General features: G+C 43.6%; 1 protein-coding gene across 1 annotated transcript in view; it reads left to right on the top strand.

Annotated features, from left to right (window-relative positions):
- The window catches only part of LOC105536656 (chromosome unknown open reading frame, human C16orf62), a 158112-nt gene that overhangs the window by 101967 nt on the left and 41007 nt on the right, over window positions 1-15138 (top strand). Inside the window, exon 24 of the mRNA XM_011976076.1 lies at window positions 654-768. Within this exon, the coding sequence (XP_011831466.1) occupies window positions 654-768 (115 nt within the window). The remainder of the gene's footprint in view (window positions 1-653; window positions 769-15138) is intronic.

The raw sequence follows: 15138 nt of genomic DNA, 5'->3' as shown, positions 1-15138 counted from the left end.
AGAGGGGAGGGATAGCATTAGGAGATACACCTAATGTAAATGACGAGTTAATGGGGGCAGCACACCAACATGGCACATGTATACATATGTAACAAACCTGCATGTTGTGCACATGTACCCTAGAACTTAAAGTATAATAAAAAATAAAATAAAAAGTATCAGTAAAAAATAAATAAATAAATAAATAAATAAATAAATAAATATGTGTCTGTGTTTTTAAACACGAAATTATATTGAAAAGATTACGGTAAAAAATAAGCATCCTGGCTCTGCCCTTTGTCACCTTGCTTGTCTTTCCTCAGTCAGCCACCTCAAACTCTTTAGCAACTACTTCTAATTACCTACATATTTTTAAGTAATTGGTTTAAACAGCTATTTCTCAGTTTATCAATGTTAGGTGCTACGTATTTACTTCCCATGATGATGGGTGAGGATTTGTTTTTCCTGCATTATCACTCACTCCCCTCATACCGCCATCTTCCTTGAGGGTCATCAGACAGAGCAGAGTTGTACAAGAGGGGAAAATTGGGGCTCAGAATGGGGAGATTCACTGTTGTAAGTTTCTTTACTTGGAAATACATGAGGGATGAAAACGGGAGTATGATTCTGCCACCGTGGCATTGCCAGCGTTAATGTTTCTTCCCTTCTCCTAGGCCTGTGTTGCCTACTGCTTCATCACCATCCCCTCCCTGGCGGGCATCTTCACACGTCTCAATCTCTACCTGCATTCTGGTCAGGTGGCCTTGGCCAACCAGTGCCTCTCCCAAGGTAAGTCCATCGTTCTCTCATCTCGGGCAGTCCCTTGCTGCTTAGGAAAACTGACTGAGGTGTGTGCATATGTGTGTAGAGAGAGACAAAGATTTCTTTTTTTAGAGACAGAGTCTCGCTCTGTCACCCAGGCTGGAGTGTAGTAGTGCAATCATAGTTCCCTGTAACCTCTAACTCCTGGGCTCAAGCAGTCCTCCCGAGTAGCTAGGACTGCAGGCGCACACCACCACACACAGCTAATGTTTTTATTTTTATTTTTTATAGAGATGGAATTTCACTTTGTTGCCTGGGCTTGTCTTGAACTCCTGGGCTCAAATGTTCCTCCCGCCTCCCACCTGGGCTCAAGTGAGCCTCCCAAAGTGCTGGGGTTACAGGTGTGAACCACTGCGCTCGACCAAGAGAGATTCCTTTAAGGGGGAAAGAAAAAAAAAGAATAATAAGTGATGAGTTTTAAATTTGTTTCTCTGCTAGGAAGCACATTGGACACATGCATTTATAGAGTCAGATCATAGAGCACAGATGTCTTCCTGTAAGAACCTTCTTAAATCTGCCTGGGACAGATCAGGTCATGTGGCTCAGACGTCCTGAGCTCGGCACACCTGGGGAATGTGAGACATGAGGACTGCTTCACAGTGGCAGATTCATGTTTGTTTGTTGTTGTTGATGTTTGTGTGTTTGAAACCCCAGAGACACACAAGTACCATCTAATCTGTGGTAGAACAAATACCCTACAGTTTGCTGTTACAGATAAAATTTCTGCCCAAGACTGATCTTTCCATACTAGGCACCAAAGCCATCCATTAGGCAAGGATGCTCAGGATCATTTATTTGGGAGAGGGTGATCTCAGTGCTATCAGAAGGGTGATGTGAGATGAGACAGGGAAGGAAAGGCAGCCAGAAAAACAGGCACCATCGAACAGGTCATTCCTGTGGGCAGCCGAAGCTCATTCCTATCTGGGCGGTGTTGTCAGACACAACCAGTGTTTCTCCACCTGAAGGGCAAGGAAGACAGGTGATTTTCCCTTTATTCTCATCTGTCATTGACAGAGCACTGCTTCTGAGATATTAACCCCCTGGCATTCTGGCCTGCTCCATACTTGAGCCAAGAGAAGGCACTCAGGTGGAAAGCCCCAGTGTTTGCTGCAGGACACCCTGGTTACCTACTGCAACGGTGTACACCAAGGGCATGCAGGCAGGTCAGCAGCACGGTACCCACCCTGCAGACCATAACACAGAGGGTAAAAGAAATCTTTACATGACATTTATGAAGCATTTGTGATGTGGCAACCCTTTGCACATGTTATCTCATTTCATCCTCCCGGCAGCCACATGGGGCCGGTGCTGTGGTTGGTGCCTCATTACCCAGGTGAGTAAACTGAGGCAGAGAGTGGCCAGCTAACTTGCTTGGGGTCGGTCCACTCCTGAGTCACTGAGCCAGCTCTCAGCCCCTGATCTGTCTGGCTCAAGGCCATACCTCTTCACCACTGCATTGACTGGGAAGCCTAAAGGAAAGGTGGGGCACTTTCATAGCGCCATAGGAGGTGGACTGAGGTGTTCAGTGGTGGTTCTTTTCCCGACACAACTGCACAGATTATGCCAAGGCTGGCGCCTCACCACCTGTTGCCATTGTCTTGGTAGGGCATTCTGGGCCAGTTGGAGAGTGGTCACTCCTCCATTCTTTGAATCACTGCCATGGAAGTTCTGGGGATCATCTGTGTCTTGATTCAACTGGAGCAGCTCTGGGCAGTGAAGTCTTCATACATGGTTGCTGCCCAGGAACCTTTAAAACTCTGCTTGGTTTTGCTTTTAACTCATGGGGGACTTCAATAGCTTCTGAGTGCAGCTGAACACTTGCCTCTTGAGTTCCCCTGTGAGCTGGTGCCTGCCCACCTCCATCCTCAACCGCCTGCATCCTCACCTCCCATTTGCTGTAGCCACACAGGCCTGCTTTTGTCCTTTGAACATACTCAGTGGTCTCCCAATGCAGAGCCTGTGACTTTGTTCCCTCTTTCTACAATGATCTTTCCCCAGATAGTTGTATTTTTTTTAATGACAAGGCAGATGATGAGAACAAGCCACAGCTCCTTACGGAGGCCTCTGCTGGCCACTCTAGCTAGAGTGGCCGCCCCGCCCCTCTCTGTCACCTCTGCAGCATCATCCTCATTATCATCGTTGCACATTCCACAATCCGATGCTTTCTTACTGTGTTTGTTTACTTGCTTATTGTCTGTGATACCCCCTCTCCCTACTAGGACAGGCACGTGTCTTCATTGTGTGTAGGTCAACATGGAACTTTCTCCTACTGCTTGCTTTGGTAAGAATGATGGGTTATCGGGAGGCTGAGGCACAACAGTCGCTTGAACCTGGAAGGTGGAGGTTGTAGTGAGCGGAGATCGCACCACCTGAGCAACAGAGTAAGACTGTCTTGAAAAAAAAAAAAAAAAAAGAACAATGGGTTAGTGAGAAACAAAACAAAAATTAACAGTCACCACCAAAAACCTAGTGATGCACAGGATGAAAATTAGAAGACGCTTTCTTGGATATTAGAAATTTTAAATCTGCTTCTAAATGGGTTCCTTCTTTAAAAGCTCAGGAATGGTGGACCTAGGTAGGCATACCTGAGTTGGTTTTACCTGCAATAATAGGAACAAATTGTGAGCTGCAGATACCAAAGCTCTGACACACTTACCAGAACTGCAGGTGGAGGCTTTGGAAGCCTAGATCTTTCTTCTTCCACTGTTATAAAATCAGGACCATGGATTTCAATGTTGTGGATCTCGGGAAATTTATGGTTAGATCCCATATAGGGCTTCATGGTAATTTTTTTTTGAGAAAGCAAAACAAAAATTCTCTACCTGGATAAAGGTATCCCCCTTATCAAAGATTTGGTGCTCCCAAGAAGTGTTGAAGGAGAGCTGTGAGTAATTTCTCCCTGTTGTACTTCCTATAACATCCTCCGTCCCCACCGAGGGACAGTTGCTGTAAGAACAGCCCCATACACTGTGCATGGATAAAGACAGCACCCTCCACGTCAGGACTCTGGGCTCCTCATCTGCCTCCTCTGTCACTTTCAGCTATTGCAGGAGAGCGGGAGTGTGGAGTCTGCTTCATGTTTAATAATTTATCGATGATTTTTACTCAAGTCTCTAAATGCTGTGGCGCTAAACCTTAAAAGCCTATTATTTTTCTCCTGAAAGCCACAGGCAGCAATCGCTGGCCAAAATAAATAATGCATTCAATTACTGAGAATGAGAAGGCTAAATATAAATTAAATGAAGCTCATGGAAATGCGCTGCTTTTGTTTGCCTCCCTAAACATCCTCCCCTTGCAGCTGGTTATAAAGTGTCCCCGTCCCTCCAGTTCTTTTTCTTGCCTCCCTTAATCTGGCCTTGGTTGTATCTTCTTTAGCAGGCTGTGGCTTTCCCAAGGCTGGGTCCATCCCGACAAGTAAACTCCTGTTGAACTCTCAGGCAGGCTGGTGTAGGAAGCTGATGAAGGCTTGTTGCAGGGGAGGCCTGGTTCTGTTTCTTTATACACACTAGTGCTGCACATAGACTGGATTGTGCAGGGATTTGGTGCATATGCTCGTGCCCACCACCCCAGAGTATGTAGGAGAAATGAAGGCCTTGCAAGCCAGAGATTTGGTCGATCAGGTGCTTCGCAACTGGAGATGGCCTAGCAATGCCTGTTTCTCTTTTCTTTCAGTCCCTTCTCTAGGTAACTTCTTGCCCTTGTTTGTCAATGGCTCTTTCTAGAAAATTATTACCAGGCCACAGCAAGAGCAGGCTCTTTTTTCCTTTATTTTTACCTTTGTTTCTTTATCTTTACAGTTTATAATCTAGAAAAGGTGGGTGTTTTACAGGCCAGGCGTGGTGGCTCATGCCCGTAATCCCAGCACTTTGGGAGGCTGAGGTGGGTGGCTCACCTGAGGTCAGGAGTTCGAGACCAGCCTGGCCAACATGGTGAAACCCCGTCTCTACTAAAAATTTTAAAAGTTAGGCAGTTGTGGTGGCGCGTTCCTGTAATTCCAGCTATTCAGGAGGCTGAGGCATGAGAATCACTGGAACCCAGGAGGCAGAGGTTGTGGTGAGCCAGGATCTCACCACTGCGCTCCAGCCTGGGCGACAAAGTGAGACTCTGTCTCAAAAAAAAAAAAAAAAAAGAGAAAAGAAAAGGGGGGCATTTCACAATGGAAGTATGTTTAAGGTGGGTCTTAGAAGAAGAACATGTGTTTATGAGGATGTGGGAAGGGAAGAAGGAAGGATTAGCATTCCTGGTAGAGTAAATGGCCTGGGTAAAGGCATGGAGATGTAGAATTACATGATGTATTTGGCCAGCAGCAGAATGTTGGGATGAGGCCCTAATTAGTATGGACTTTCAAGTCTTCTGCTTGCATTGGTCCCAGTCCTGACTCTGCCACCTACAAGCCAGGTGCTGTTGGATGACTCAGGCTTTCTGTCCTGTTTCCCCATCTGTAAAGTGGAGATGATGACAGTGGTGCCTATCTGTTGAGTGTTAAATGAGAAAATGGCCTTAGAGCACTTGGCCCACTGGCACATAGTAGCTGCTCAGGAAATATGATCTTAGTTTATAAATGTCTCTCAAATGATGAAAGTATGCCATGGGTTTTAGGAGCTAACTGTATACAGTACATTGATAACTGTTTAGTTTTATAGTTTGAAAGCCAGATTATTTTTCACATGCAAAGCATTGGGGAATCTGTAGGAAACCAGATCTTTGTTTTGAGACAAACTGATGAATTACGCTAAAAAGAATTATGGTTCCTCCAAAGCTGAAACAAGACAGAAAGAACAATTAAAGAGAAATAGTGGTCAAAAGAATTTTTTTTTTTTTTTTTTTTTTTTGAGACAGAGTCTTGCTCCCTGGACTGCAGTGGCGTGATCTCTGCTCACTGCAACCTCTGTTTCCCGAGTTCAAGTGATTCTTCTGTCTCAGCCTCCCAAATAGCTGGGACTACAGGCATGCACCACCACACCCAGCTAATTTTTGTATTTTTAGTAGAGATGGAGTTTTACTGTGTTGGCCAGGCTGGTCTCAAACTCCTGACCTCTGGTGATCCACCTGCCTCAGCCTCCCAAAGTGCTGGAATTACAGGCATGAGCCACCATGCCCAGCCAAGAATGATTTTTTTATTATCATTAATAATAATGCTTTTCCCACCTTCTGTAGGGATCTCCCCTCTTCTTTCAAAACTTACTTTCTTTTATTTTTTGCATCGTCATCCTTCAGAGCTGGGTTCATATGTCAGATCTTTAGGAAAACCATCCTTGGCCTTCCCATTTTTGCAGATAAACAAAAAGTTAGGTCAGGTCATCCTGTACAATATATTATCCACTCACCTGTGCTTTTCCTCCATTATACTTATCCCTGTTATTTAACAAGTAAATATGTAAGTAACTGTCTGCTTTTCCCCCTGTAAGCACATCAGCTCCATGAGGTCCTCTCTGTCTGGTTTACTCAGAAAGTTTGAGATTTTGGAGCAGTTTGGATGTCAGATTGGGGACGTTCAACCTGTATGTGGAGCCCCTGGCTACCACAAACTAATGGCTAATGGAAATAGCCAGGGTCATGGTATGGGAGAGAGAAATTATTCTGCATTTCCTCTTCCTGGAGAGTCAAGAACGGCTTGTGAAGGAGAAAAATGGTTTTCACTCACTTACCAGGTCTTGGTGATTGATGGTTAAGTTCATATTTACTAGTTTAGTTAACAGAACATCCTCTGAAGAATGTGTGATTTGATTATTTTCTCCAACCCTGAGGCCTCTTTGATGAATGCAGACAAAGTAGGTTATTTTAGTTGGAACAGTTCACAGCAGGGCAGATGACATCAAGCTTGTCGCCCACGTTCACATCTGTCCACACATGATCCATCCACCTTAGGGAGTGTCAGGGCCTGGGTTGGATGGCAGCTGCTCATGGAACCCACAGAAAAAGGGCACGGGCAAGTCTCCTCCTGACGATCTCTCGGACCCTTATAATATAACCTGCAGTTTTTTTCCTCATGTCAGTATTTTTTGGTCATCTTTTACATGCGGCCCACTGTGCCAAGCGTTGTATGGGCAACAGGAATACACTTAAAGAGACTACAGGCTGGGCTGGGTTTGGTGGCTCACACCTGTAATCCCAGCACTTTGGGAGGCCGAGGTGGGTGGATCATTTGAGGTCAGGAGTTCAAGACCAGCCTGGCCAACATGATGAAACCTTGTCTCTAACTAAAACTACAAAAATTAGCCAGTGGTAGTGGCACGCACCTGTAATCCCAGCTACTTGGGAGGCTGAGGCAGGAGAATCGCTTGAGCCTGGGAGGCAGAGGTTGCAGTGAGCCAAGATCGCACCACTGCACTCCAGCCTGAGCACAGAGTGAGACCGTGTCTCAAAACAAAACAAGAAAAAGAGACTACAGGCCATTCAGGGAGAGCAAATCTGTTTACAATTATTACACTAGGTGGCACAGGATAAAGGTCATGCAGTGTGGACATAAAATATGCTTGGGAATTTTAGAGCAGAGAGAATTAACCCTTGACTTGAAAGAAGAAGAAAAAAAAAGGTGGCATTGAAGAGCCTGGAAGGTCAGGGAGTATCTTGTCATACTGAATTAAGGTGTATGGCATTCTAGGTTGAGGCCTGGAGGCTAAGAAAACAGTAACATCTGGAAGGAATGAGGAAGAGATCAAATTAAGGTGATAGTTGGGGGCCTAATTATTGAGAGATCTGAATTCCTGGCAAAATAGTTTTATTCAGTACATATTATTAGGTAGGTGGTTTCTCTTTATTTTGCAGATGGGGAAACTGAGGCTCAGGCCGTGCCCAGGAGCATCCAGCTAATAAGTGACCTTATCTTTACTTAACCACTGTGCCTCTCTATATTAGGCTAGTTCTTCTATATCGTAACACAGGGCTGCATTTCTAATCCCAAGTGCATGTGGTTGCTAGAGTTCAATTATTACGGACTGAGCATCAGATAAACTAATTTAGGAAACAAAGAACCAAAATTAAGATAAGGAATACCTAATCCTTTCTGCTCAGGGAAATCTAAGCCCAATATTTGCAGAGGCAATACGCAACCTCACATGAGCTGCTGCAGGGATGAGAGAAAGGTATGTCATCCTGTAGTATCTCAGAGGTAGGAGTTAGGCAACACATGGGCTGAGCGTGCTTGGCTCGGTGAGAGAGCCCGTGACAGTTCAGAGATAGAAGAGGGATCCTGTAGTATCTCAGAGGTAGGAGTTAGGTAACACATGGGCTGAGCGTGCTTGGCTCGGTGAGAGAGCCCGTGACAGTTCAGAGATAGAAGAGGGAGGGAGAGAGTGCAGGAGCCTTCTGATGGTACTACCGAAGCTAAGAAGTAATTTATATGTCCCGAGTGGATTTTTCACATTAAGTGTTGACATTCAGAATGAACTTAAAAGGCATAAACCAGGTGGCAAAATTCTGCATAAACCAGGTGGCAAAATCAAAGTTAGATTAAGCCGTCATTGGTAGCAATTAAGCATTAACGTATAAGGTATTTAATTGTTCCTGGAGATTCATATTTCTTTACATCTTGCTCTGTGTACATATCAAAATAGCGTCCCATAAGTCCTCAAACTTAACTGTTGGAATAACAAGCTCTATTACAAAAACACAGGCTAGTAATAGATAGTGGTAAATCTCTGTCAGTGACTTGCCTGTGGATAACTTGGCCATTGAGACCAAAGGCATCCCATCACTTGGTGACGGCACATCTTCATTGCAGCAGACAAAGTTTTCAGCAAGAAGATAGGTCTGGATGTTGCATTTTCTGTGGTAGTTTCCATGATACTGATATTGTCAATCAAAACCTAAACTCATACAGAGTTGAAGATGGGTAAAGATGTTTGGCAGTGGGGTTTGTATACCTTGAGAGAGAGTGATGATTTTTATAGCCAGAACCCTACTTTACTAATACATATTCAAGAGGTGGGAGTCTTCAACCCCCTGGAACATCTTGTCTTAAGAACTTATGATTTTTGACTGGGCGCAGTGGCTCACGCCTATAATCTCAGCACTTTGGGAGGCCCAGACGGCAGATCACTAGAGACCAGCCCGGCCACCATGACAAAACCCTGTCTCTACTAAAAATACAAAAATTACCAAGGTGTGGTGGTGTGCGCCTGTAGTCCCAGCTACCTGGGAGGCTAACAAGGCATGAGAGTTGTTTGAACCTGGGAGGCAGAGGTTGCAGTGAGCCGTGATCGCACCACTGCACTCCAGCCTGGGCAACACAGCGTAATGCTGTCTCAAAAAAAAAAAGAAAGAAGAAATTATGGTTTTTCTGTTCTTCAATTTTCCTGGACTAGAACAGCCATCAGTCTGAGTTACCTAGGAGGGCATATGATGGATTGGAGATCTAGGAGTGAATTGAGTTACCTTTGAGGTCTTGTTTAGCCTCAGGTGTTTATGACTGACGAGTGGTAAAGATTTCCATTAGCACTGACCTAATGCATTATTGAAAAAAAGCAAAACGCCGACTTTGAAGGTGGGTTGGGTTATCACTTCTTGACTGTCGCTTACGATTCATGTATTGACTCATTTTCCACATCACCAATGCCAAGGATACAAAAGGTTGCATTTTTGCTCCTGTAGGTCCTAGTTAAGTCTGAATTCCTTTTATCATGTATTGAGGGTGTTCGGTGAGATTGTCCTGTATCCAGTTGAAAATCTAGGCAATCTGTATTTTAAATCTTAATGACTTTTGCTATAAAAATTTAGAATGCTCATCTGAAAAACTTCCAACAATACAGAAATGTAGGACTCTTAAAAAGTAAAAAGCCCCGAGATAAAAGTCTCCAATAATATGCTGTATCTTCCCACCCTACCCCCAAATCTGCTGTTGTTAACAGTATGGACATCTTGATTTTTTTTCTTTTATATATCCATTTTAAAATATTCATTATTCTTATATGCTCTCGGCCTCTCTATTCTACTTGCCCTTCTCCTTCCCTCTCCATTTATCTATATTCTCCTATATATATGTAGTTCCCTTTCCCCCTTAGAAATAAATGGAATTATGTCTTCTACAGTGTTTGTCATAAGCCTTTTTTGGCTTCTCGGTAAATCTTGGCGTCAATCAATACCCTCTTTGTAAGGGCTGTTTGGTATTCTGTTTCTTCTTTTTTTTTATTTTTTGGAAGTGCTGCAAATTATTTCTTCAAATGGCCTCCCTCTGTTTTTTTCCTCCTCCAAACTTCTGTTGAAAAATATATGAACTCTTTGCAAGTTTCTGCTCTGGCAGACAATAAATAACCTGCATCTTAATTCTGAGCATGTTGAAGCTCTCTGACAGTTGTCCAATTGACTCATTTTCCATATCACCAATGCCAAGAATACAAAAGGTTGCATTTGCTCCTGTAGGTCCTAGTTAAGTCTGAATTCCTTGTATCATGTATTGGTATTTTAGCCTCTTGGAATGTGGAACTCCATTGTTCAGACAGAGGTGTATTCAGAGCCTCGGTGCACACAACAGATGCCAGTGGGGCTCCTCAGGTGGATGTGCCTGTGGGAGGTTACTGCCCCTGAATTATCTGCGGGAGCTCAAAGAGGCCCCAGAGCACAGTATGGAGCTTTTTAAAGCTTTGAGAAGAAGAACCCTTGCAAGTGGACTGACTGGGGAGCTTCAAGCCTGAAGTCTGACTCATTTCATGGAGAAGCTAATTAGAGAGGACCCTTCCAGCCATCCTCACGGTGCAGTGCAGAACAGCATCCCTGGTTGGTCCCCACACAGTGTGTGTCACCCCTCAGCTTGGTGCTGTGCCTTACACATACAGGGAACTGGGGTGGCCGCACCTTAAACAGCAGGAGCATTAGAGTCCATGCAGTGTGTGGCCCTGTCCCCACTCCCATCTCCACCTTGTCCTACTCTGGTTAAATAGGAAGGGAGTACATTGTTTCGCCATCCTTCTGTTTTATACATTTCTAGGACTGAACACTTTACAGCAAACTTGTATTTTAAATAAACTTGTATAATTAAAAAAATTAAAATAAAAAATTAGCCAGGCATGATGGTGCACACCTGTAGTCCCAGCCACTTGGGAGGCTGAAGTGGGAGGGTTGCTCGAGCCCAGGAGGTTGAGGCAGGAGTGAGCTATGATGGTACCACTGCAATCCAGCCTGGGCAGCAGAGCAAGACCCTGTCTCAAAAAATAATAATAAAAATAGGCCAGGCACGGTGGCTCATGCCTGTAATCCTCGCACTTTGGGAGGCAGAGGCAGGCAGATCACCTGAGGTCAGGAGTTCGAGACCTGTCTGGCCAACATGGTGAAAGGCCATCTCTACTAAAAAAAATACAAAACTTAGCCAGGCATGCCGGGTCTGACCTGCAGACCCTGACCCAGCGACGGATGAAAGAATGACACAGATATTTTGCCTGTCAGCACGGCTACAGCTACGGGGCTCTGCTGCCTGAGTCCACAGCATTGGCCTCAATAAGCGGGCTAAGTTCGCCAGCAAAGTTTGCATTTATTTAGTACAGATTAAATGACAAAAGTCTCAAGTAAACACCACTAGAGGGTAATTAATATTGCCGACCTCCTGAGTAGAGAGCACTCATACACCCACAGATGGTCCTAGGACCGCATGAGTAAACTAGCTATTTAAACTCCCCCACATTCACTTATTATTTGCTCTTTTGCTATCAACTCAAGCTAAAGAGGATTAGGCTGCCTTCAGCCATAGCCCTTTCCTAAAGCTTTTGTAAAACCTTCCTGCCTTCCAAGAAGGCTTGCATTTTTCCTGTAATTTTCTCTTACAATTTCTCCCACCACACTAACCGAGCTCCTACAAGGCCATGGCAGCAGACGCCTGTAATCCCAGTTACTCGAGAGGGTGAGGCAGGAGAATTGCTTGAACCCAGGAGGCAGAGGTTGCAGTGAGCCAAAACTGCATCACTGCACTTTAACCTGGGTGACAGAGCAAGACTCTGCCTCAAAAAAATAATAATAATAATAATAGGCCATGCACGGTGGCTCACGGATGTAATCCCAGCACTTTGGGAGGCCGAGGCGAGTGGGTCACCTGAGGTCAGGAGTTCGAGATCAGCCTGACCAACATGGAGAAACCCCGTCTCTACTAAAAATACAAAATATTAGCCAGGCATGGTGCCTTATGCCTATAATCCCAGCTATTCGGGAGGCTGAGGCAGGAGAATCGATTGAACCCAGGAGGTGGAGGTTGTGGTGATCCGAGATCGCGCCATTGCACTCCAGCCTGGCCAAGAAGAGCAAAGTCTCAATAATAATAATATAATAATAATAATAATAAATTTCAATTAAAATTCCAAGACAGAAACCTATCATAAGTGAAAGATTTGGTGTCCATCCTCATCCACCACTCCAATATTACACCTAATAGTTTGGCATTTATCTTGCCTGACCTTTCTATGCATCTACATAAGTTTGTATACTTTTTTTCCTTTGCAAAGATAGGCTGACACGTATATAGCTGTATGATTTTTTGTCCTTTTTTTTTCTTTTTTCCCCCGTCACTCCCCCGATTTTTTGTATTTAATATGTCATAGATATCTTTATACCTCAAATATACCTCAAAACATATAGATCTGCCTTATTCTCTTTATTAGCTATATTACTTGCTTGGTGCAACAGTGAAATAATTTCTTTTTTTTTTTTTACATTTTGGAACTTTAGGCTGTTTTCACTTTTTCTTCAAATAATCTTAGAGTTGATATAAAGATATCTTCATCCAAAGGGAACAACTGAGCCAATCCTTGATAGTAGCTAGGCAGCCTGAATAATCAAAACATACAGTTTATCTCGCATCTTCAACTAAGCCCTTATTTGCAGCTTCTGTCTGCATCTCACCCTTTCCCACAGCTATTTGCTTGTGACATATATTTTGGAGTCTATCTGTGGGGTTTTAGTGGCTTTGTGTTCTGAGTGTTTGATTTCTTCCTGTCCTTGCAGAAGTTTCCTGAATATCATGTTCTTTCAGTGGTCCACAGACCATTTGAAACTACTCAGGTTGAGAACAGGAGAGCCTGAAACTTCAGATGGAAAATGTCAAATGTGGTATTTGCCAATGAGCATCCCTGGCTTTTACTCATCATATATACAAAATGATGAGGTAGCCTGTCCCCATATTTTTAGCAAGGACCCCAACAATTCTTACAACAGAGCACTCCAGGAGTACCACAGTGCTCTTACAAATATGGGGACGGTGGCTGTGTTTATGGAGTTTCTCTTACTACGAATATGGGGACGGTGGCTGTGTTTGCTCTCTGCCCAGCAGAGAGCAGTGCTGTGAGACGCATCAGTTGCTGTGTGGAAAGAATGATAGAATGCTGCTGGAAAAAGTGAAGTGCCTACCCCAAGAAAAAGGGGTCTCAAATACAGTGAACTGTGGTGTTGGGGTCAGCAAGGCCTGAGTGGGGTTTTTCTGGTTTGGGTTTTGCCTTGAAGATGGGATATGCAATGATCGTTCTGAGATATTGGAAATATAAGCAAAAATAAAAGGGGGGGATATGGAAAAGAAACATGGATGCCCCAGCTGGGCATGGTGGCTCACGCCTGTAATCTCAGCACTTTGGGAGGCCAAGGCAGCCGGATCACCTGAGGCCCGGAGTTCAAGACCAGCCTGCCCAACATGGTGAAACCCCGTCTCTACTAAAAATACAAAAATTAGCCTGGCATGGTGGCACGTGCCTGTAGTCTCAGCTACTCGGGAGGCTGAGGCAGGAGAATCTCTTGAACCCGGGAGGCAGAGGCTGCAGTGAGCTGAGATCACACCACTGCATTCCAGCCTGGGCGACAGAGCAAGAATTCGTCTCCAAAAAAAAAAAAAGAACCCCAGAGGACTTGGATGGAGGAAACCTAGTCCATGTACTTGGTGCTTTTCCCTTCCTCTAGTGGAACCAGGACAATATTTATTTTTTCCTTTTCTAAAAAAATGTGTGTGGGTACATAGTAAGTATATATCTTTACAAAGTACATGAGATGTTTTGATTCAGGCAGGCAGTGTATAATAATTTCATCCTAGAGAATGGGGTATCCATCCCCTCAAGCATTTATCCTTTGTGCTATAAACAATTCAGTTACATTCTTTCAGTTATTTTTAAATGTACAATTAAATTACTGACTAGAGTCACCATGTTGTGCTATCAAATACTAGGTCTTATTCATTCGTTCTAACTATTTTTATTTTGTACGCAGTAACCATTCCCACTTCCCACCATGCACCACCACTACCCTTCCCAGCCTCTGGTAACCATCCTTCTACTCTCTATCTCTATGGGCTCAACTGTTTTTATTTTTAGCTCCCACAAGTAAGTGAGAACATGCAAAATTTGCCTTCCTGTGCCTGGCTTAATTTACTTAACATAATGCCCTCCAGTTTCACCCATGTTGTTGCAAATGACAGAATCTCCTTTTTTATGGCTGCATAGTACTACTCCATTATGTATATGTACCACATTTTCTTTATCCATTTGTCTGTTGATGGACATTAGATTGCCTCCAAATCTTGACTGTTGTGAACAGTGCTGCAACAAACAGGAGTGCAGATATCTCTTCGATATACTGATTTCCTTTCCTTTGGGTGTATATCCAGCAGTGGGATTGCTGGATCATATGATAGCTCTATTTCTAGTTTTTTCAGGAACCTCCAAATTGTTCTCCATAGTAGTTGTACTAACTTAACATTTGCACCAGCAGTGTGTGAGGGGCCCCCTTTTCTCCACATTCTCACCAGCATTTGTCATTGCCTGTCTTTTGGATAAAAGCCATTTTAACTGGGGTATGATGATATATCATTACAGTTTTCATTTGCGTTTCTCCGATCAATGATGTTGAGCACCTTTTCATGTGCTTGTTTGCCATTTGTATTTTTTTTTTTTTTTTTTGAGAAACATCTCTTCAAATCTTTTGCCCATTTCTAAAATCGGATTATTAGAGTTTTTTCCTGTAGAGTTGTTTGAGCTCCTTACGTTCTGGTTTTTAATCCTTTATCAGATGGGTAGTTTGCAGATATTTTCTCCCATTCTGTGGGTTCTCTTTTCACTTTGTTGATTGTTTCCTTTGCCGTGCAGAAGCTTTTTAACTTGATGTGATCCCGTTTGTCCATTTTTGCTTTGGTCATCTGTGCTTGTGGGGTATTACTCAAAAGGGGGACAATATTCTTTACTACTGGGAATCTGAGTTCTCCTTTTTCTGTAGGTCTTTAAAAAAATCCACTATATCTTAAATTATCTTCCATGGCTCTTAATAGCTACAAAACAAAGTGTTACATGCAGTTGACATGATTATTCTGAACTTTAAACTATGAGGATAAACTGCTCTCACATGCGGTAGGATTTGATTTCTAATTACTAAGATAAGATT

The sequence above is a fragment of the Mandrillus leucophaeus genome, unplaced genomic scaffold (genome assembly GCF_000951045.1).
Source record: "Mandrillus leucophaeus isolate KB7577 unplaced genomic scaffold, Mleu.le_1.0 Scaffold162, whole genome shotgun sequence".
In the NCBI taxonomy this organism is placed as follows: domain Eukaryota; kingdom Metazoa; phylum Chordata; class Mammalia; order Primates; family Cercopithecidae; genus Mandrillus; species Mandrillus leucophaeus.
The sequence above is the reverse complement of the archived record's forward strand: the minus strand, read 5'-3'. Positions and strand labels throughout refer to the sequence as shown.